The following is a 23,933-nucleotide window of genomic DNA, read 5'->3' on the forward strand; positions in this document are numbered from 1 at the left end:
TTAGAGGTGTAAATATCCACAAGTAATTTCAAGAAACAGACTTGAAAATCTCAACTATAATGAACAGTAGAGGAAATTATTCAATGACTGGTATCTAGCGTGTGAGGTTAGTATTTCTGCTGCAGCTGAGTGACAATCATCTGCATTCCGAGGGTATGCTGATCTCTCTCCTAGAGGAGAAGATTGAAGGAACTCAGAGTATGCTTCTCCACATTCTAGATTTTTAGGGAAAATGAAGGATTCCTGAAGGAAACAGAGAGAGATGCAAAGCTTCAATGGGAAAAAAGAACTTGAAGTGGAGGTTGGAAGGCTTGACTCTTGCCTGGATGATGGACAATGGGAGAGTGTGATATAGAAGAGAAACGGAAGGAAAAGGGTGCCTGTACAATTAGAGCTTAGAAGGAGACTCTTAGCTTGAAAAAGAAGAGATAGCAGAAGCCCTGAGGAGGAGGAAGAGTCTGCTTGTCCTTCCAGGAATGATTTGTAGAACTACCTAAATTATCCTTAGAGGCAAGTAGGTGACTCAGCAGACTTAACTAGGTGGATCACTGGACCTGGAGTCAGGTCTGAATTCAAAGCTGGTCTCAGACATTTCTTAGCTGTGTGACCCCAGAGAAGACATTTAATATTTGTCTGCCTCAGTTTCCTCATCTGTAAAATGGAGATAATAAAACTTGCCTCCCAGGGTTGTTGTGAAGATAAAAATGAGCTAATATTTACAAAGTACTACATAGCTTGTCTACATGCTAGCTATCAGGTGGTAAGTCATTTACCAAAGTATAAAAGAAGAAAGAAGAGTAGATTTGTAGCAGTTGGTAAGGGCTACTCAGGGCTACTGAGGTAGCTATTTGTTGACCTGGAGCAACCCTGGAGATGTCTGTTGTCTTTCTGGGCCATGTATCCAAGTCATAACAGAGAATTTCTGAAACTTATCAAAACAGATGATGATGATATGCTTTTGATGATTCATGTGGGTACAAATGGAACCTAAAACAAATACCCATTAAGGGCAAAAACTGCAGAAGAGAAAAATTAATTTGAGAAGGGAATAGCTAATATAATGAGATGATATCTGAGAATGGGACTACTTGAATCTCTGGATCATGACTTACACTATAGGAATGACAAACTCCTGGGGACTGATGGAGAATGCCTAATAAAGTCTGGGAAGGATATATTTGCCAAGTGTCTTGCCTATATAATAATAAAGGCTTTAAACTAAAAAGTTTAGAGAAGTGAAGTGACTGCCTGTATATATCCTCAAGGTTAGTTACTATATAGAGAATAACAAAAAAAATGGCATCTGAGATATCCAGAAAGACCTAGGAAACAAAATCCAAGAAAAGAACTAGAAGGAAAACCCGTAACTGCAAGGGTCTCCATGTTAATGTTTGGAGCGTAGGCGGCATCAGATGGGAAGAACTAAAGGTCCTAAAGCAGGGGGGCAAATTTGACCTCATAGATATCATTGAGATAACAAGTTAGGAAGAAACTCCTGACTGGACCCTGTCTCTGGATAAGTATACCCTATTCAAAAGGAATAGTATGGGTAAAAGGTGGTGGTGGTGGTGGTGGGGAATAAAGTAACATTGTTAATTAAGAGGATACACTTATGTGAGGAAACCCAGGAACAAGAAGAGGGAAGCATGTGAGAGAATATTTGTTAAAGGAGGGAGAGATAAGTTATTTTGTCAAGGTTACAGGTTAACAAGCATTTTTAAGCACTTACTATGTGCCAGGCATACACCACCTGGACAGAAAGAGGAAATAGATGAGGAGTTTGGGAAACAGATCATCAGCCTAGCACAAAGACGTAATACAGGTTTATCTAAAAGCTGTGGAAGCTTTTAAAGCTTAAAACTGCACTAAGACTTTTGGGACATCCTGTATAATGGTTAGGGGGTGGCTACATCTGCTGGCTCTCTCTCTCTCTCTCTCTCTCTCTCTCTCTCTCATTCTCTCTCTCTCTTTCTCTCTCAGAGCCAGGATGGCATTATCAAAAATAGGTTATTCCAGATTAACTTGATTTCTTTTTTCATAGGATTATGAAACTAATAGATGAGGGCAACTGTAGCCATAGTTTACCTAGATTTTAGCAAAGCTTTATGATTCTTATGGAAAAGATAAAGAGATAATACAATGAGATAAAATTCAGACTAGTTTGTGTGGCCAGACCCAAAGAGCAGTGGTTCAGTGTCAATATGACAGGACATCTCTAGTGGAGTATGTCAGGGACCTGTGCTGTTTGATGCTTTAATTAATGAGTTAAAGGCCTACATGGCATGCTCATCAAATTTGCAGATGACATAAAACTGACATCAGGATGGGGAGGGGTGGGGGGAAGAGGGAAGGCTAGCTAGTACACAGAGTGACAAGATCCAAAAGGAGCTTGATAGCCCTTAATAAGATGAAATTCATAGGGATCTATATAAAGTCTTGCCCTTAGGTGCAAAAAACCAACTTCTCAATTATAAGCTGGAAGAGGCATGGATAGACAGCCATCGTTCTGAAAAGAATCTGGAGGTACTAGTAGACTGCAGGCACACTATGTTAGTAGGGTGATGTGGCACCAAGAAAGCTAATTGGATGTTGAACTGCATTGAGGGGAGTGTAGCTTCCAGGAATTGGAAGGTGATCATAGCATCATACTCTACCCTCATCTGGAGTATTGGGTTCAGTTCTGTACACTGCTGTTTAAGAAATTAATTAACAAGCTGGAGAGTGTCTGGAGGATGGCAGCTGAGATGTTGAAGGGCTTGAAATTCATGACTTAGGAGTGTTAGTTGGAGGAATTGGGAATGTTTAGCCAAGAGAAAAGAAGACTGGGGATATGATACCCATTTTCAAGAATTTAGAGGGTTGTCATATAGGGACAAGCACTTACTAAATGCCTACTATGTGCCAGGCCCTGTGCTAAGCACTTTATAAACATTATCTCACTTGTTCATCACAATGACCCTGGCAAGTAGGTGTTATGATCTTCATTTAAACGTTGAGATAATTGAAGCAGCCAGTGGTTAGGCGATTTTCCCAAGGTCATCCAGTGTTGGAGGCTGGTTTTGCACCCAAGTCTTCCTGTTAACAGGCCCAGTGCTTTATCTACTGCACCACAGATCCAGGAACAGTAGGTGGAACTTTCAAGGATGCAAATTTAGGCTCAAAGTCAGGAGAAACCAGCCATCGATTTGTGCTGGCTGAATGGGCTGGCTCAACAGGTGGTAGTTTCCCCATCCTTAGAGGTCTTCCAGCAGAGTGGGGATTCCTTTCATGTATGCGTTAAACTAGGTAGCTGCTGAGGTCTCTTCCAATTTTCCAATTCTGTGATTCCACGATTCTGTGGTATTGATCACAGCAAATAACCCTGGCCCCGTAAGCCTCATGCTTGAACCATTGGAACAGCACAGCCTGAATAGACTCCTTGAATAGACAAAGAAGCATTGACTCCAAATCTGCTCAAGGAACTGAAGGGCCATGAGGACAAGCAAAGGTGTCCTCAGGGCCAGAAAAGGAGGCAAAAAGCAAGGAGAGATTCTGATGTCTGGACGGGTTTCAACTTCAATCCGAGCTTTTCTCAGAGACATCCCCCTGAGACCACGAGAACATTGAACGCTGAAAGACCAGATAGGTTTTTCCTGGCGAATTTTTTATACACTCTGAAGCCCGAGACTTTTCACACAGTTTTTAGACTGACTAGTGATGAGCTAGGTGGTGGTGAGGATGGGAAGTGAGGAGGCTGGGTGATTAGGTCGGGTGAAATTCCTAAAGCCTCCTTTCCAGCCAGCCTGAAAGGCATTTCCTTCATTATGTAAAAGGGGAAAGGAAACCACTACTTCCAACCAAAGTCACAAGTCTTGCCCCTTCTCACTTTGAGCTCCACTGGCATTTCCACAGAGAAATCCATTTGTGTTTGGATTCTCTCCCTCACCCCTCCCCCAAATTTTCAATGGTAAATGATGAGAAGCTGAAATTTTTTTCTAGAGTCATAGAGCTGGAAGAGACCTTAGGCATTATCTTGTCCAACACCCTCATTTTAGAGGTGAGAAAACTGAGGTTGAGAGAGCTGAGGCGACTGACCCCAGCTCACAGAGATAGGTGTTGCTGTCAGGATTTGTACCCAGTTCTCTTACGTACAAGTCTAGTGTTCTTTCAACTATACCATGCAACCCCCTGTTCAGAACTGACTTCAGCTTTGGAAGGAGTGGGAAACCAGGACAGGAGAAGAAATTTCTACATAGGTTAGATTCTGTTGTTCAGATTTGAAGCAGAGAGAGACCAATAAATAATACGAATGCTTGATACTTGTTTCTCTCTAAAGGATGATCTCATTTAATCCTCACACAACTCTGTAAGGTAGATGGGGTTGGCAGTATTATCCTCATTTTATAAAGAGGGAAACTGATGTTCAAAGTGGTCTGCTCAAGCTCACTCAGTTGAATAGAGGAGAGGCCAGAACCTGGGTCTCCTGTCTAAGGCCCAAGTCACTTTTCCTAGCTCTTCCTGAAGCTAGGTGGTGCAGTGGATGGAGCCCTGGACCCAGAGTCAGGAAGATCTGAATTCTAATCCATTTTTAGGTGCTTACTAGCTATATGACCATGGACAAGTCACTTAACCTGTCTGCCTCAGTTTCCTCAACTGTAAAGCGTGGATAATAACAACTACCTCCTGGGGTTGTGAGAAAATATTTGTACAGTTCCTAGCACAGTGCCTGGCACATAGTAGGTGCTTAATAAGTGTCTGTTTCCTTCCTTCCTTCCTTCCTTCCTTCCTTCCTTCCTTCCTTCCTTCCTTCCTTCCTTCCCCCATCTACTAGGCCATTAGTTTGTTTTGGAGTGAAAGAACCACAGAAAACCAATACTTTCTATGCTCCTTCCCATCTCCCTTCCTCCTTCCCTTTCCCAATGGCTCTTTCTCCTGTCCCATTTCCTTTTCCCTTCCGCTTCTTCTTTTCTATTTCCTTCCCTTCTCTAATTGTGTTTCCTATTGCTCTCCCTCCCAGCAGTATGCTACTACAGCAAGAGCCCTGGATTTGGAATTGGAGGACCTGGGCTTGAATCCAGATTCTGCTCCTTAGTACCTGTGTACTCTTGAACAAGTAATTTCATCTCACCAGAACTGTTTCCATATTAGTAATAGGAGGAAATTAGATTAGAAGACTACCAAAGTCCATCCCAGCTCTACCCCTACAATTCATAATGTAATGAATGCTATATATAAAATTACATATGTGATACTTTATTACATCCATTAGTTTTGCCGTGGACTGTGCTGGGGTGGGGGTCAGCAGGATATAATGATAAATGTTCTTACTACATCTAGTTCGTATTCTATAGTACTTTAGGTCTTTCTTCACAATTCCATGAGATTATAAGATCCTTAAGGTCAGGGACTGTCTTCTGCCTCTTCTTGTGTCCCCATTGCTGAGCATGGTGCCTGGCACATAGTAGGGACTTAATTAATGTTCATTGACTGACTGACTGAGATAGGTAGGCAGACATGAATGCAGGGTTCCTGCTTTCAAGGAACTTACAATCTAGCAGGGACACAAGACCTACAGCCCCATATGAAGCAGCACTGAACAATATAAGAGCATAAAATTATTCCCTTTTATTTCTCTCTCTCACTTCCTTATTTTCTTTCCTCCCTTTCTAACCCCGCACTCCTTGGGAGGTATGGAAAAGAGAACTTTCTGCTCTGGACCAGGTGAAGAAAAAAGGAGGAGAAAAAAATCAGCCAGATCACAATCATGTTTTTTTCCTATTTTTCATCTCATCAGGTCCCGGCTGGCAGACTTCCATGCCAATTGTCGTGTCTCATACCAGACAATGACCAGCTGCCCTTCAGACAACTACCAGGCATGTCTGGGCTCCTATGCAGGCATGATTGGTAAGCCTCTATGCTGCTGATCTTCCCTGGAGTAAAGGTGACCTTTTTGCCTTTCCTAGTCTCTGCAGGGTTTAGAATGCAGAATGTAGGTTGAGTCAGTTTTTTGATGGATGTGTGTTGACTTTGCTGAGGTCTTGGGCAGTGGCAGCTAATAGTGGGAATCAGAGGACGTTCTGTCCTTACTAGGGAGCCACTTGGAGATATGACAGCTCCAGCTCTGCTTTGGGGTAGAGGAGGCTGGCTGCCCTTGGGATATCCAGAGGTTTTGAAGGGATACTGAAGTTGGGGGTCAACAGGTAGGACTTGAAATGTGGGAAAGGATGGGAAGGAAGGATGGTTAATAAAGGGGAGGGAAAGGAAACAAGGGTTTATTAAGTATCTGTTATGTGCTAGGAAATGTGCTCAACATTTTTTACAGATGTCTCGTTTTGTGCTTGCAATGGGTAGGTGCTATTGTTATTTTACAGTTGAGGAAACCGAGGCCGACAGAGTTGAAGTGAGTTGCTCAGGATTATATGGCCAGTAGGTGCCTGAGATCAGATCTGAACTCAGATCTTCTTGACTCTAGGCCCAACTCTCTATCACTCGTGTCATCTGATTGCCCTGATGAAGGAGAAAGCAAGCTTCCTGATGTTTGGGAAACAGGACTCTTGGGTTTTCTTTTCTGCCTTAATGAGTGAGGAGGCAGGTGACTCTATGCCTCAATTTCCACCCAGTGGCAATGGAAACAGTGACATCTGAATTAATACAGTGATGCTGATAGAAAGCGTGTGTCTGCCTTAGGGTGTATGGTGTCCTTGGATCCCAGGAAGAGAGGGAGAAAGGGAAAGATCTGTTGCCATCTTCACCTTCTTCTTCCTTTCTTCCCCCTTTCCCTGTTTCCTCAGGGTTTGATATGACGCCGAACTATGTGGACTCCAACCCCACCAGCATTGTGGTGTCCCCTTGGTGCAGTTGCCGAGGGAGTGGAAACATGGAGGAAGAGTGTGAAAAGTTCCTGAAAGACTTCACAGAGAACCCATGTCTCCGTAAGTTCTTCTGGCCCTAAGAAGACCCTGGACATCCCTTGGCTGCTTTTGCTCCACCTCTTGGTAGCTTGGCATAGATCATTTCTGCAGGGGTGTCTGTCATATAAAATAGACTGGGTCTTTGCAGATTCTCCAGCTCTCAACTTTGGTGTTTGGTCATTTGGGGCTTATGTTCTGGGAGCCTGAACGTGTGTTGTCTTCTAATGCAGCTGCCCTGATGGCTCCAGTCAAGTATTTCCTGTTAACTCTTTCTACCAAGCCACTGTCCATGGTGGCTTTTCCCATTTAGTGAATCCATTATGTCATGGAATCAGATCCATGTCCTTTGAAAGTCATCCAATACCCCATGTGAGACAGCTACAGAAGTGGCACCTCCTGTCTGGTGGTGTCACAGCTGGGGAGGTGGCTCAACTCCAATGTCAGAGGATATCAAATCCCTCCTGGTTTTTATCATGTCTCTCCAGTTCTCTCTAGCAGCTTGCCAGTCACATTTCCCTCTATTCTCCTTATAGAGCTTTCTTTCTGCCCTCCACCATCCTTATTGCTTCCATTTTCTTCCCTTTCTCCTATCTTTCATTCTTTCCTTTTGTCTACCATGCATTTTTCTTTCTTTCCTTCTCCTTCTCTGTTTTTTCTTTCCTCTCACCACCTCTCCAGAGAGCAAAATGCCAGTAATAACAGTAATACTTTTGTGCATAGGTCTTTGGATGTTGACATTAGAGGAAATCTCCACCCCACCCCTAATTTTGGTGCTGTTACAGGAGGTTTGAGGGTAGAGGAGGTAGGAGGGAAAGGTGGTATGAGTTGGCCACTGCGATCTTGGAATCTTTTTGTCTCCCTTCTTCCATATCCCTTCTAGGAAATGCTATCCAGGCCTTTGGCAATGGTACGGATGTGAATGTGTCCCCCAAGAATCCCCTATTCCATGCCACTCAGTCTCCTAGGATGGAGAAGACCCCATCCTTGCCAGATGATCTCAATGACAGCACCAGCCTGGGGACTAGTGTCATCACTACCTGTACATCTATCCAGGTGAGGAGGTGTGACCCAATTCATGTGAAATCATTCCAAGATATGGAGGCGTGACCTGGGGAATCAAGAGAAACATCTTAGGGCCAAGGGATTGGAATGGAAGTGGAAGACTAGGTGGAAATTTTAGGGAAAAAGGTGTTACCTCTCATTCACTCACCCCTGGAGACACTGCATCCATCCATCCATTCATTCACTCATTCAGTATATTAAAGAAGTATTCATTAAGTATCCACTCTGTACCCGGAACTGTGCTAAGCACTAGGAAATGTAAGGGATATGAGACAGCAAATATAAGAGAAATATAAGACCCAGTCCCTTCCTCCCCTTTTTCCTCTGGAGGCCAACTTGACCAAAGCAGAGAGTTATATTGGCCTTAGGTAGGAGATAAAGTAGGGCCAATAGGTAGAGTTGGGGCAAATTCTAGAAGGCTTTGAATGCCAGAATTTGGCAAGGGAAATAGTATGCCTGATATCTTGCCCTACTAATGCATTTCTTTCTCCTTTATCTGTCCCTTGCCAGCAAAAGTCCCTGCCTGCTCTTCTTCTCCTTTCTTCAGTGGGGTTAATTTTGATGACTGAAAGCACCCAGGAAGGACTCCACTTCTTGTTCTGCTGCCTACTGGTGGGAGGGGGAGGGTGTTCCTGTGGAAACCAGAGCTGTTGTTAGCCCTTCTGTTAAGGCTGGGTGAAAGGGATGGCTTCTGATTAGATGAGGCATGCTTGAGTAAGTCCAGATCTTTGCTCCTGTTCCTTCTTCACCAGATAGTTAGCAGGTCAGTTTACTGCTAGACACTTCTCTTAAGTAACCAAAAGGTGGTGTACACAAATTAAAGCAATCATTGAAATAACAGCTTTCCATCAAAATGCATTTACATTAGCCTCTCAAATTAAAAAAATCAGGGCATAATAAACCCTTTTGCTCACCTGGAAATTTTTTTGCAGCTCTATCAATGTCAAAGCAATGGTGCTTCTGATTATGGTGATCATAGATCACCTGAAGAAGTAGAGTTGGCATGAGTTATTAGCTTTAAATATATAAAACATCAAATTAAAAATGTCTATTTTCCCATAGATTTCTCATTTTTTTTTTTCAGAGCTGTACTTCTCTACAGCCTGGTTTCTTTCTAGACTCTGGGTCTGGTAGTGCTTATTTTTATTTGCATGGCTAATTTAATTCTTGAGATATAGCGAGTAAGTCTGTGAAGCATCACTCATAGACTTCATACAAAACAAATTGTTGCCATCTTTGGACCAGTCTTTGAGACCTCCGGTGAGACCTCTGGAGTACACCCTCTTGCTATGGGCAATAGAAAGATCAGAGACAATTGTGAACTCCTAGCCACCCTTAGAGGACAGAGGAAAGAAACTTGCAATGGAGGGGCTCAATGCCTTTCAGTTCTACTCTCTGAGTTCCTTTTCTGAAGGAATAAAAGACTTTGAGGAAGAGAGCTTCTGCTTTCAATGGACTCATTGTCTTCTGAATGTGCCTTGCTCCTGCCCACCTGTGCATCTTGGCTTGAACATTTTGGAATTGCAAAAAGCCTATGGCAGTACAAAGAGGTCTTGTGGCTCCTGTCCAGAGTTTGATAGTAAAATTTCATCAAGCTGCCTACCCGAGGTCCTCATCTCATCCCCTGCATCTCTGCTACCCCTGGTGCCTGGTTCTTCCAGATCTGAATGTCTCTCTGTCCAGATCCATCTGTCTGGCACCTGGATTGGGGATCAGAGATGAGGCTGGTGGTTGCAGAATCACACCAGAAAACAATTTACTTCTGGGAATGTGGGAAGCAGAATCCCTCTCCCTTTTTCCTATTTGACAGCTGAGTCTTGAAGCCCCACTGCTTGCCTGCCAGAAAAGTGATGGTGGGATACTTTCTCTGCTGTGGTTTGTGGGGTGCCATGTAGAAACCTGGCATTTCAAGCTTGTGCAAAGAATGAGGACAACATCTCCATGCCCCTGGCTATGACTATCTTGCTTGGGTGATGGGATAGCTCCCTCATCTTCCTAGTCCCCGTCCTCATAGTCTTTGAATGGCAGAAGCCTTGGGACCTTGGGATGGACTGGAGAATGGCGTAAACTTGTTTCTATCACATGGACCAAGGAATATAGGGGTGGATGAACAGGGATATGATACTTTGAAACAGGACTGGAGAGATTTCAGATTTACCTTCCTCTGGGCTTCTGGGTGGGCACTGGGGCATTGGGGAACTGTTTAAACCTGGTTGGTTGACTTATTTGGAAGTTTGATTACATTGTCACATTGTCGACTCTTTCCTTCCCCTCCTCTTCCTTCCAGGTTGAACTCCCTTTAGGGGCTGGGGGTTCTTTGGTTTCTGTAGTTCCTATGCTGAGGGGATAGGGGTCTGGGTTGGAATCTCACCTCTTAAACTTCTTAGCTATGTGACCATGGGTAAATTTCTGAGCCTTGTTTGGCTCATATATAAAGCGGAAATTCTAATTCTTGAAATGCCTGCCTCACAGGGTTGTTATAAGGTTCAAGAGAGATAATGTACATTTTTTTAATCCTTAAGAGCTATATAAATTATTATACATAATATATGTGTGTATATATGTATGCATACATGTGTCTGTATGTGTGTATATATACATAGATATGTATGTATACATATATGCATATATTATATATAATATTCCCTGGTTCTTTCTGGATTTTTTGGTCTTATTCATTGATATCCTGGGAGAATCCCTTGGCATCTCACTCTAAAATAATTCAATTCAATAAACATTTATTAAGTACCTACTAAGCACTATGCTAAATGCTAGGGATACAATTAATAAAAAGGCAATCCATGCCCTCAAGGAGCTTACAATCTAAAAAGGGAGACAACACACAAAAGGAGTCAGGAAATCCAGAGGGGCGATGGGATATCAAGGGGTTACTAGTGTGGGTGCATCTTGTTCCATGGAGATGAAACTAGGCAGAGCAGCAGATGCAAAGTGGGATGAGTGTAGTCCAATTTCTGCCCTGGAGTTTGGTACTCTGCTCTCCAGACCTTCTAACAAAGGTAGGGAGGAGGCTGAGGGAGGTGGTGTCAATCAAGGCTTGAGTTAGCAGCATGGCAGTGATGAGTGTATCTTGGGGTGGGCATCTTGTTGCCCAGAGTTGAAACCAGGCAGGGCAGAAAATGCAAAGCAAAGGGAGACAATTAACTATAGACCAGAAATAGGTAGGGGTCAAGTTCATCTTAAATCCTTTTGAAAGAGTGGCTTGTTACTGAAGCAAATACATAGAAGACATAGCTCTTCAGATTGAAAAATGACAGCAGTTAGCTGGCTCATTTTTACAGATGAGGAAACTAAGGCCTGGAGAGATGTAGCGCTTTGCCCAATGTCATATAGATGATGTTGGAAGAGCTGGGATTTGAACTTCCATCGTCCTCATGACATCATCACACTGACTCCCTTATAAAACAGTCTCAACCTAGAAAAAAGATCCCTGATGAGGAGTCAGAGGACAATGGGTCAGATTTCTTAATTAGAGGGTAGTCAGCTAGGTGGCAGAAGTGGATGGAGCATTGGGCCTGGAGTCAGGAGGACCAGTGGTCAAATTTGGTCTCAGACACTTCCTAGCTGTGTGACCCTGGGCAAGTCACTTATCCCTGTTTGCCTCAGTTTCCTCATCTGTAAAATGAGCTGGAGAAGGAAATGGCAAACCACTCCAGCATCTTTGTCCAGAAACCCCAAATGGGGTCATGAGGAGTTGGACGTGACTGAAACAACAATAGACTTAAGTTCCCAACTGCATTGTGGTACACACTTACATTTTATCTTCTTGGGAGCTTGTTGGTTTTGCTGTACTGGGACAGGTGAGACCCATGCCACTTCTTCTCACCCTTTACCACTTCCTATTTGAGTGGAGTTTTTATAGCTTTCCTGGGTCAGTCAGCATTCTGGATGCAAACTCCTGGGGGACCCTGAAATTCTGAATCAAGTTAAGCTTTTGCATTCTTGCTCCCTTTCCCAAAGTTCTCTAAATCCAGGAGAATCCCTAACCAGAGGATGCCTTTGTCTTTCTTGGATCCAAACCCCAATCGATTTCTGCTCTCACCCTTTGTGTTGCCAAATAAGTCCCTGGCAGAATTATAAATAGGTTTGATTGGACTATAGGCCGACAGCCCTCCCCATCATCAGAGACTGTAGCCAGCTAGCCTCTTCCTGCCCTGCTAAGGCTCCCCAGTGCCTGCAGTGAATCTGTTACCAGATACACACTCCTCCAGAAATCCCAACAAGAGGCATTAGCCAGCTTGGCTATGTAAGATGATTTAACTAGAAGATGTTGGACAAGAGAACTAAATAAGCAAGTATAATGAGTATCATAAAAATGAATATGGGTGGCCTCCAGCTTTGAATAGGGTGCGTTCCAAAAGTTTGTTAGCCAGTTCTTGGGAAGTTATAATGCATTTTTCCATAGACTGTTATCTCCAGTGTACGTACATTCATAGGCTGTCCCACAAAAGCCTATTTAACTTGCAGGGTGGTTGAACTTTGTTGCTAATAGTTCTGGGCCTGAGATGTGGCTCCTGGGAGGAGGGGCCCAGGTGGTCTTAGACCACACAATTGTGCATTCATTACAGTTCCTGGCATATAATAGATGCTTAATAAATGTTTATTGATTGATTGAGATGTAAGGGACATTAGGGATCATCTTGTTCAACAGATAAGGAAACTGAGTCCCAGAAAGAAGAATATTTCCCCTTTCTACCAAGGGAATGGTCTCCATCCCTTGAAGCCATTGCTTACAGAGTATAGAGCCTGAACAATCACTAGCTGGGGATATGGTAGAGAGAATTTCTGCTTAGGAAAGGGTTGGATTAGATAGCTTCTGAAATTTCTTCCAGCTCCAAGTCTATGGCTATGATTAAACCTTTTCCTGAGTTCAGGGCTAGACTCAGTTCCACTTTAAAATTAGGTGAAGTTTGTCTTTGGCTTCCTTCCTTCTCCTACTTTCTGAATCTCTTTGTGGTGCTTCTGCCTCTCTCCAGGGACCCTGATATTTAGAGTCATGCAGCCTTGAGTTTGCCTCAATTATATCCCACCCAAGCCTGTCCTATTCCCCAAAGTATTCTGTTTCAAAACAGCCTCCTTTCCCCTCCCTTCCTATCTCCACCCAAATTCCCATCCCCTAGGATCAATTCCCCTAGGGTCTTATCTAGCAGTTAATGTAAATCCCTTCAAGGTGGTAATGACAGATGCTGTCCTCTGAGCCCTCCCAAGGGGTATTAACATTTTTAAAAGCAGAGGCTTATTAACCCAAATGCCACTTTAATTTTTAGAATTTCAGGTAGTGTGGACAAGTGAAGTAAAGAAATTCGAGTTATATGGAGTGGGGGGGTTGGTTTGGGATCAAAAGTCACCAAGTAGGCAGACCTACCCACAGGGTCAACTTCCCCAAATTCTGCTCTTCATTGTTTAGCAGGGATCATGGGAGATCCCTTATTTGCTGGACTGGGGCCCTTCCCGTGGATTTGGACATGTGCTCTGGTTCCTTTCTGAAGGACATTTGCTCTAGCCCTTTGTTAGGACAACATAGTAAACCACTCTGATTGGTCTTTAGTGACAGAGGGAGAGGGTTGTATCAAAGATGACTGGTTAATGAGAATCAGAGAGGATGGACCGCCTCCTCCTGTAGTCTATAAAGAAAACCATGGAAATGACTTCTTTCACTTTTAAGATTTCTCTCTCTTTGTGCAAGCTTTCTCAACTTTGGATTTTGAGGCGGGGTGATTTACTTTCTCTTCTTCCCAATTCCACCCCCCAATCCCAAGCAGCAGTGGCTGCTTGTAAGATAAACACATAGGACTGAAGAAAGGTGATTTCCTTGGTGGGCCTGAGATCAGACCTGGAATGCCTCCCCTGGGCACAGGTTAGCTCCATGAGAGGTGCCCTATCCAGAAAATCAGGGGGCTCTACTCACCCCTGCTACATTTATTTCTTTTGATTCTGAATATACAGATGTTCTAAACATTTCACTTCCTTACTCCTCAGCACTCCCCCACCCCCATTATCTGTTGTGTTGCCATAGTAGCAAGACTGTGGGTGGGGAGGGGAACAATGTAATGCCTGGTAAGGATGAAAGTTTCTAAGTCCAGGATTAAGGCTTCCCTGCTGGAATCTCTATAAAGGATTTAGTGCCTGTTGTGTTGTCTTTTAGAAACATAGAAAACTCCAGCCGGATGGAAGTTTAGATGACTGGTCAGCAAATGACTTGTTCAAGGTCACATAGATTAGTAAGCAGCTAAGATGGCATTTAGAGTTGCTGAGTGTTTTCCCCTCAGACTGTCCATCTAGTGAGGTAACCTGCTGCAGCTGGAAGCTTCAAGACAGGGGATTCTCCTCCATTCAATGAGGTGGTTCACTCCGGGGATCGACTAAGCTTTTGCCCTATTCTTGTTTTGCATTAAATCAAGTTGGGATTTGTATGTGAGAAAGAGAGCATGTTGGGTGGGACTTGTACCTCTAGCTCCTTGATATCCTGTTTAGAATTTCACTGGTATTTTAAGAGCAACAGGCTCCACCAGTGCAGAGAGCTGAAAGCTGGTATTCCACATTACTAGGCAAGCCATTTTCTTCCTTGTTTCTTTTTCTTTTCTGTTCCCTGAACCCATAGACATCTACAAACTACTTCTATTAAAGCCTGAGATACCTAGATCTTGTGAATTTGCTTCCCACCCCACCCCAAATCCATCCTACTACCGAGAATAAGTGAGATTGCCAAGGGGGAAAAACAAGGAGGAAAGAGAATCAAGAATAGAGCTTTGGGAAATGTTTCCATTAAGGGACCAAGAGAGGAAGGGGAGACTGGGAACTGCAATGATCAAAGGGATAGGAGGAGAATCTGGGTTGTGGAGTGTCATGGAAATCAAAAGACAAGAGATTTCCAAGGAGAGGGTTGTCAGATCAAATACTGCTGTGTGCTTATGGTATGACATTATCTCTGTACCCACAGAATTATAGAGTTGGAAAGGACTTCTATGGCCTTCTAGTCCAACCTTTACCTAAAAAGGATTTGGTCAGGGAATAAGCATTTATTAAGTACCTACTATATTAAGTGCTGGGAGAAAAGGAAAGGCAAATGACAAACCCTGCCCTCAAGGAGCTCACTGTCTAATGAGGAAGATTACACATCTATGTACAAAGACTATGTACAAAGAAGCTAGATACAGGAAAAACTGGATAATCTCAGAGGGAAGGCACTAGCATTAAGGAGGACTGAGAAAGCCTTTCAGAAGGTGGGATTTTATTTGGGACCTGAAGAAAGAAACCAGGAGGCAGAGAATAGGAGGGAGAGCATTCTAAATATGGGGGACAGCCAGTGAAAATGCCCAGAGTTAGAACAGCAAAGAGGCCCTGGTCACTAAATTGAAGAGAATTCTCTACAGTACACTCTACCACTGGTCATCTAGCCTCTGAATGAAAACCTCAGGTGAAGGGGAATCCATGGCCTTTTAAAGCAGTTCATCCCACTTTCAGATAGCTCTAATTGCTAGCAAGTTTTTCCTTAAATCAAGACTGTTTGCATCTTTGCCCCTTGCCATTGTTCTTGGTCCTTTTGGTACCAAGTCAAACGAGTCTAACTCTTCTTCTATATGACAGCCTTCCCAATACTCAAAGGCAGTCCTTACATTCCCCTGAGTTTTCCCTTGTCGACATTAAATCTCCCAGTCCCTTCAACCAATTCCATAAAGTATGAATCAAGCCTCTTCATTGTCTTGGTTACTCCTGGCACTCTCCAGGGTATCGGTGGCTTTCCTAAGAGGAGGCATTCAGATATTCAACACAGTACTTCAAATGGGATCTAGCCAGGGCAGAATTCAGTGGGATTATGGCTAAAGACTATACCACAATATATGATTGGAGTAGAATACTATTGCACTGTACAGAAATGATGAGCAGGATGGTTTAAAAAACCTGAGAAGTCTTATGTGAACTATTTCAAAGTGAAGTGAGCAGAACCAGGAGAACATTGAATATAGTAATAGCAACATGTATGATGATTAGCTGTGATTGACTTAGCTATTTGGGTCAATAAAATGATCCAAGATAATTCTGAGGACTTATGATGAGAAGTGCTATCGACCTCCAGAGAATAAACTTAAAGCATGCTTTTTTTCACTTTCTTTACTTTTCTTCTCCTCCTTTTCCTTCTTCTTCTTCTCTTCTTCTTCTTCTTCTTCTTCTTCTTCTTCTTCTTCTTCTTCTTCTTCTTCTTCTTCTTCTTCTTCTTTTCTTCTTCTTCTTCTTCTTCTTCCATTACTACTACTACTACTGCTACTACTACTACCACCACCACTACTACCACTACTACCACTACTACTACTACTACTACTACTACTGCTACTATTTTTTCTTCTTCGTGATTTCCCATGTAAAATCATCACATTTGTTGCCTTCATAATGAGTGGGGGAAGGGTAGGAGGGAGGGAGAGAATCTGGAACTAAAAAATTTAAAAAAATGATTAAAATTTCTTTTTTGTATTCTCAGCATTTAGCACAGCGCCTGGCACATGGCAAGCACTTCATAAATGCCTTTTCCTACATTAATTCATTCCTGGAAACATCAGTATGTTTAAGTGTGGTTCAGATACATTTTTGAACCTAGTAGGCTAGTAAGGGGAAAGGAGGACATCTTAACTTTTGGAGGTAACATTGTAAAAGATAACTGTCCGGTTACCTGGTCCTACCATACCTAGACCCACAACCTGTTCCTTGTTTCTCCTGTCAAGAGGTGGAGTCCCTAGGCTGAATGCACCTGATCCAGTATGTATTATCAATGTTCTTATGACAGTGTGGGTCAGTTGATTGGAGTTATACTCTGCTGTTCTTTACCTTCTATTCTTTCTAGTCTTCTTCCCTCATTCCTCTTTTCTCCTTTCTCTTTTCCTTTCCTCTTCTTTTATAACCTTTTCCCATCCCCCTTTTCCTTTTCATCCTCTTCCTTCTCCAGTATTCCTCTCTCTCCATCTTTTCTCTTTTTTCCTTTCCTCCACCTCCTCTCTTGTGAAGGCTCCTAACAAGTCCTGCCAACATAATTCAATCACATGCTTGGCTCTGGTCAGAGCACATTAGAATTCAAACTTCATTTACATACACTTGGCTCAGCTGCTGGCTGAGAGATGGCAGAGACTTTAGCCTGGATGACTTGGCAATGGCAAGGCTTCTCTTAGTTCTTTTTTCACCTTCAGTTGCAATCCAATATACCTGATATTAGACCTTCCAAAATAATCTTGGTCTCTGGGTTCTCCTTAAGAGACAGAAGACTCTTGTTGGAACAGACGTCAGACACCACCTGGAGGTGAAGAGGTCATACAAATGAATGGGTTCTAATCTAGCCAGTTCTGCCACTATCTTCTGACTCCTGGTTCACTGCTCTTTCCTATCCTAAATCTCCTCAAACCGTGGGAAATCAGGTTGGGTAGGTAAGCTAGGACCACATTGTCAGGCCTGACAATTCTTTGTATTCTCTTGACATAAATACATTTCTGCCTCGGATAGATTTCCCTGTAATGTTCCAATGGTACTGAGAGGAGCCATCATTACCACCATCATCACTGATTGCATTATGGGTATGGGTCTCTCAGGGGCAGCTGAAGACCTTATTTAGCTGCCCAGATGCCCTGTGCTATAGCATGCCTGTAATGTCCTAAGACTAGTCTGTGCTTCTGTCTAGATTAGTGGTCTGGGTGTGATTTCTCAGTCTTCCCTGTGGTTTCTGGTGTTGATAGCAATAGAATAGTTGCTTCCACTCCCCAGCTGTTTCACCTTAATTAGTGTGTCATACTTTGTGAAGAAGCAGTAGGTATGATGAATAAGGAGTTGAACTTGGGCTTGGAAAGATCTGAGTTCAAATCTTGCCTCTGACAACTTACTAGTTGCATAATCTAGGAAAATCAGTTAACCTTTCTAAGCCTCAGTTTCTTCATCTGTAAGATGGGCTTACCTGTAGTACCTTTCTCAAAGGTTTGTGAGATTTAAATGAGATGGTATTTGTAAAGTACTTTAAAAATACTACATAAATGCCAGTTTTTCTTCTTCACACAAAAAGAATGCTTTCAATAGGTTGTATGCTTTGATTTGTTGTAACTGGTAGTGAGGAAGGGTTGTACAGAGCCATCTGCACTCTCTCAGCCTTTATTCTCCTTTGCTCCCTACTAGACTTTGTGACTAATAGCATTCACGTTTAAGATATTTGGCTGGGGTAAGGGAGGTGCAGCATAAGTCGGTCTGTGGACCATAAGAAAGCTTGAAGCTAACTAGCTCATCCAGGGATTAAACCTTTGCACTCTGACCTCAGAACTTTAGTGCTTTGCTATAGAGTGTTAATAAAAGGAGGAAATACTGAGCACCAAGAAAAACATATGGCCTTATCCAAATAGTTGGATGAAATCAACTCCCTACGCACAGATATGAGGAAGTAAGAAAGTCAGATGGGATGGGAGCAAGGGAGAAAAGAATCAGAGGAATTTGTTAGCTATGGTAGCCATTGAAAGGATCTGGGTACTCTGTAAAGGCCTCCTAGAAATGGTGAGTGTAGATGATGGATTTGCTGAAGAAGAAGGTAGCTGTTTGCCATATGCTGGTGGGGAAAGATCAAAGCATGTATGGAGAGGGGAAGAAAGAGGATTCTGCGAAGGAGGGCAGGGAGATGCATTTCACCTCTAGAGGCAGAGGTATTGTTGTATAGGGAAATAAAAGTAATCATAAACGCTCCCCTTTCCACAGTACTCTAAGGTCTGTAACTCTGCGAGGTAGGTAGTAGAAGTATTATTAATCCCATTTCATACATGAAAAAAACAAATCAATTGAATTCAATTTGATAAATGTTTATTAAGTGCTTACTATGTGCCACCCGTACTTGGACTAGTTAGTCTCAAGGGTGATTAATCCTTGAGAGGTTAAAGGACTTGCTCATAGAGATGCTGCTAACAAGTGTCTCAGGCCTCCTTGCTCAGAATCCAGCACTCTGTTGACTATGTAACTGCCTAAATATGAGACTACCATTAGGAGAGCCAGGTTCAAACCCTAGTTGTAACACTTTGCTCACCTCCAAAATGGAGGTGAGATGACTTGGCCTGCTGACATGAGGCTCAAGTGAGAGAATGTTTGTGGAAGTGCTTTGTGAACTGTCGAGGGCCATCCAGACGTTAGGAAAAGTGATGATAGCCCTGAGGTCCTAAGGCAGAAGGTTGGGCCCAGTATTCTTCTTTGCCCAAATCCCAGTGACTCAGTTCTTATAGGGTGTTTTTTCTTCTGCAGGAGCAGGGACTGAAACTCAATAAGTCCAAAGAGCTGAGCATGTGCTTCACAGAGGTAAGGAGGCAGGAGAACTTAGGTGGGGGAGCCAGGGGAAGGGGAATAGCTGGAGAACCCCAAGTATTTGGCAGGAAGTAGACCTGAAGATGGGGTCACCTTGGTCCAGGGATCCAGGAGCAACCTAACCCAGCCCCTTCGCATCCCATTAGGCCTGTGCTAAGGTTTCACCTCTAAGCTGGACAGGGACTTACTCTGTCCATCACTGAACTCATGGTGGGCAGGGCTTGCTCTCAAAGACAGGGAGATGTCTGCCTGTAAAAACGAGGTAGTAGTGATCGTGGCATAATGGAAACATCGTGGGATTTGACATCGGAGAACCTAGGCTCGAATTTTGCCTCCACTGACTCCTGTGTCTTGTCTGGGTCCTCTTTCCAATCTGTAAATTGGGGGTGGGGGTGGGGTTTCAAATAGATTATCTCTAAGGTCCTTTCCACCTTCAAATCCTATGAACCTACTGCAGGATAGGGGCCATGAAGGACCTGAAGCCATCCCTGCAGGGGAGAGACCCTTTGGGTTTTAGTCTTTTTGTCTTCTAAGACCAAGGATCACTTTCTACCTGAAGCCTTTCCTGATTCCCTGGCTGCTAGTGCCTTTCTCTTCAAAATTATCTTGAATTACTTTTGCATGTGCCTGTATATCTACACACAGCCTCTCCTGATAGAATGTAAGCACCCTGAGGGCAGAAACTTAATCACTTTTGTCTATGTGTCCCCAGAGGCAAGCTTAGTGTCTACCATACATAATAGATACTGAATGAATGCTTGTTAATTGACTATTAAACTTATGAGTGTCTATTGTAGACAAAGACTTTCTGCCTTCAGGATTTCTGCCCTCAAGAAGCTTACTGTCTAGTGGGGAATGGAAATAAGACATACACACCTAAGGTACTGGGTAGCATAGGCTAATTGTCCAATGAGAGGTACAGGCCAGAGGTGCTAGAAGAATTTGGAGGAGGGAGAGAGTTCACTGAGGGCTGGGGTAATCAAGGAAAGGGTCTATGGAAAATTTGAGCAAATAGAGAAGCTTAAAAAGAGATTCATGCAGAACCCAAGGAAATGGGGCTCAAGGAGATAGGGTTACATCTTTCAGTTTCCACTCTCCTTACTCAAACCTAAGACCAGAGAGATGTGTTTTCCTCTGATTTAGCCTAGCCCAAATGTTGGGGAAAAAAAAGCCTCTTTAGTCCTAAGGGACCATCATAGCCCTCCTGTGGTCACTGTGCCAGGAGGCAGTGTTCTTGCTTTCCTGCCCTTAAGAACAGTCCTGAGTAAGATTGGTACCTGGATTCAGAGCCTCAAGGGTGAGGTGGTCTAGTCTAAAGGATAAATCCTGGGCCTGGACTTGGGGGGTCTGGTCAAGCAGGATTCTTGAGATTTTTTGCACTTTCTTTCCTGGTCACTATTCCCAACAGCCACATTTCTTCCCAGGGTCTCAATCTTCTCCTGTCTCCAGAAGAAACATTAAAGAGAGCCATGCTGTCTCTGCAGTGATACTAACTTTTGTTTTTCTTGTCTGTATTGGGCTCTTCCTGTCTCATGCATACAGCTCACCACGAACATCATTCCAGGATCCAATTTTGTGGGATCTCCTGACTCAGTTGATGGCCGGCCCAGACCTGTGATTATCCTGACTGCAGTCACCTTCCTATTGCTGACCCTGGCATTGTAGGTGATGGGGAGGACCATATCTGAAGATTTCCAAAAGCTACAAAACAATACACACATGCGCACACACACATACACACACACACACACACACACACACGAACCTGCCTGACAAGATGGAAACAGATAATATGTACAGACACAAACACACACCAACACACACATTCCTTACAAAAAAAAAAAAATTCACCTTGTCTCTGAACTCATCTCCTCTCAGCTTTCTGCTCTGGGGAATTTTTTCTAAAGCAAACAGACAAAGCAGGTGATTGGCCTGAGAGCTGGCACTGGGTGCCCCCAGTGCTAGGGGAGGGCAATCGGCTCTCAAAATGTCCTTTGCATTTTCTCAGTGTTTCCTTTCTCCCTCCCTTTATGGAAACAAGAGACAAAGGTGATGCCATGAAGCACTTGACTCTGGAAGGACCCAAAGCTGTGATCAGAAGAGGCTGGAGGGAGATGTGCTCCTGGTACATTTCTATCTTTGGAACTTGTCCATGGGACCAAACTCAGCAGCCTGGCATCAGTGTGTGTGTGGCCACTGAGGCTGGGTGAGGAACTGGCAGTGTGGCCAATCAGCAGCCTTTAGCATTTCCTCATGGAGCCTTCAAGAACTGTCTTTTTTTTCCTCCCTCTTTTTCTCTTCCTCCTTCCCCCCAACTCCCATACCTTTAGAGGGGCTGGGCATTACCTGTTCCAATCAATCTGTATGCTGGTATTTTTGCTCCCTAAGGATACCTATGAAGGGTGTGTGTGTGAGGAGGGAGGTGCTGGGGAAAGACCCTCTGAGGCCGAGTCCTTCATTGTGATTCATCACAGAAGGATGTCTCTGCCAAGACTAAGGGGCTCAGGCCTCCTCAGTGCTTATCGGTGGTCACCAAAACAAGTTTTAGCCTCGAAGAAGGCGGGGTGGGAGTTCATGGTGAGAGTTTTAAAAAGCAAAGCAAAGCAAGTACTTATTCTGTTTCTAGTTGGTTCATTTGGTGGGTTTCCCTTTAGGGAGATGAGCAGGGAGAGCAGCGGGAGAGGCCACAGTTAGAAGTCTATACGTGTTTAATTCTCTCTCCCTCTCTCTTTTTTCTCCTTTCCCAGCCCCTCCTGAGAAATACATAGACTGTATGTATATAGTGAACTCTCCTTTATTGACATATATGTATATATACATCCCATATACATATACTGTGTGGTTTCCCCCTTCTTTCCTTTTTTTAAGAAACAAAACAACAAAAAAAATTCCCAAAAGATGAACGAAATGTATTATTGTAAAGTTTATTTTTTTTAATAATGTTGTCTATAATGGAAAAAAATGGAAATTTAACCCCTTTGTATTCCTGGTCCAGACTCACCAATAGGGCTGGAAAAGGGTGGGGGCAGCGACCAATATTCACGCTTAACCAATGGTTCCAATAAATGTACTCGGAAGCAATTTGCTTTCAACTTCACTCTAGGCGTCTGTCCCCTGCCTGTCTTTGCTTTCTCTTCTGGACTCAGCACCTCCGAGTTTTCTGCCTTCCATCCTTTGAAGGCCCGGGCAAACCTGAGTTGGCTACATGTGTCTACTGTAGGTGGATGGATGGGTTGAGTTCCATCTTGAAGTTTACAGCGAAAAGAGAATATCCATCTGTTCCTAGCCTGTATGTCCTGGGCTATCTCTGATACCACATTCTGAACAGTCCATTTTAGAAAAGAAGAGCTGAACAACTGAAATTAGCCACTTTTTAATTCCTTTTAAAAAATTTATTACCCAGTGGCCAATTCCCTTTGGCATGGGATATTTTTCGTTGAGTTGAGTGACTCCCACTGTCTATGACTCAGTCACATAATTCTAGAAGGTAGGGATCGTTATCCATGACTTATTTCTTCTTCTTGGGTCCCAACGGGAGAAGGAAATATAGCCATTAAAGATGATGTGACCAAGGGGGAAAAAAAGAGAAAACACTTGCTCTTTCTTCCCTCCCCTTCCCCCAGTTCTCATCGCCATACCACTAAGACCATGAGGTCTGATCATATCTTCCCTAAAGAGGGCTAAGAAGGCTGTTGTTGGAAATGTGAAGGGCACTGTGTGGTGAATCCATATTCCAACTGAGGAGGATCCAGACCAGATGGCTTCAAATTGACCACGAGTGATTCCTGGGGCCTTCAACAGCTGCCCTTTCTCTCCTACCCAAATGCATCATCATTAAGTTCCTTTATAACCGTCACCTGAAAGGGGTTTGGTCCGGGTCTCAGCCTCCTGAAACTGCTGCTACTGTTAAATATAAGTCAAGAATGAAAAGATACAATTACTATCCTCACCTTCCCTCTGCTGAGAGCATAGGTGAATGCAGCAAGTTTACTGAACTACCAGAAATGTTTGTTAGCCCACTCTTGGCCTACCCTGGGCTAGTCTGCCATGTGGGGAGACTGGGCAGCTGCCTACATTGTGTGATTTGCACGCTGCTGCCTGGAAATCTTTTACCATCTGCCTCCCTAGGTATGGTGATGATTGTATTTTAAAAGAGGACACAGGTCCTTAGCCAGGGGTAGGCTGGGGCCAACTTGGTCAGGGGCCATTTGTTAGTTTCCCACTGTGAGCATTTACACTTTGGAAATGGGCAAAAACTACAAGTCAGAGCTTGGTTGTTTTCTTGATTGTCTAGACTTAAGAAAGTGTTAGCAATTCAGATTAAACTTGAAAGTGTGTTGTGAGCACACTTCTCTCTCTTTCCATGGATCCCCCTTCCCCCAAGTTGGTGGTTAAACAAATACTAGCCTATCCTGCCCTTAGCCCAAAGGAATGAATCTCTAAATAGCTGAATTTCAGTTAGTCTTGCAGGAAGAACACAAACACTACTGTTATGAATTAGTTTATCAGTTTGGATTATACAAGAACTCAGTAGCAGGGTGGGGGTATTCAGGGCCTGGAACAAGAAAAGATTTGCTGAAAAGGAGGAAAATGACATAGACAGGGTAGATGGAGTGTATAGAATCCTAATAACTTCACCTTTATGTAGTAGAAGAG

General features: G+C 43.4%; 1 protein-coding gene across 1 annotated transcript in view; it reads left to right on the forward strand.

Moving 5' to 3' along the window:
- GFRA2 (GDNF family receptor alpha 2) overlaps positions 1–22,381 on the forward strand; it is a 110,280-nt gene extending 87,899 nt beyond the window's left edge. The window contains exons 5-10 of the mRNA XM_036753134.1: positions 5,774–5,883; positions 6,771–6,911; positions 7,771–7,943; positions 19,218–19,271; positions 20,820–20,938; positions 21,319–22,381. Of these exons, the coding sequence (XP_036609029.1) occupies positions 5,774–5,883; positions 6,771–6,911; positions 7,771–7,943; positions 19,218–19,271; positions 20,820–20,938; positions 21,319–21,487 (766 nt within the window). The 3' untranslated portion in view covers positions 21,488–22,381. The remainder of the gene's footprint in view (positions 1–5,773; positions 5,884–6,770; positions 6,912–7,770; positions 7,944–19,217; positions 19,272–20,819; positions 20,939–21,318) is intronic.
- The last annotated feature ends 1,552 nt before the right edge of the window (positions 22,382–23,933 follow it).

This window comes from Trichosurus vulpecula, chromosome 3 (genome assembly GCF_011100635.1).
Source record: "Trichosurus vulpecula isolate mTriVul1 chromosome 3, mTriVul1.pri, whole genome shotgun sequence".
Taxonomy (NCBI): domain Eukaryota; kingdom Metazoa; phylum Chordata; class Mammalia; order Diprotodontia; family Phalangeridae; genus Trichosurus; species Trichosurus vulpecula.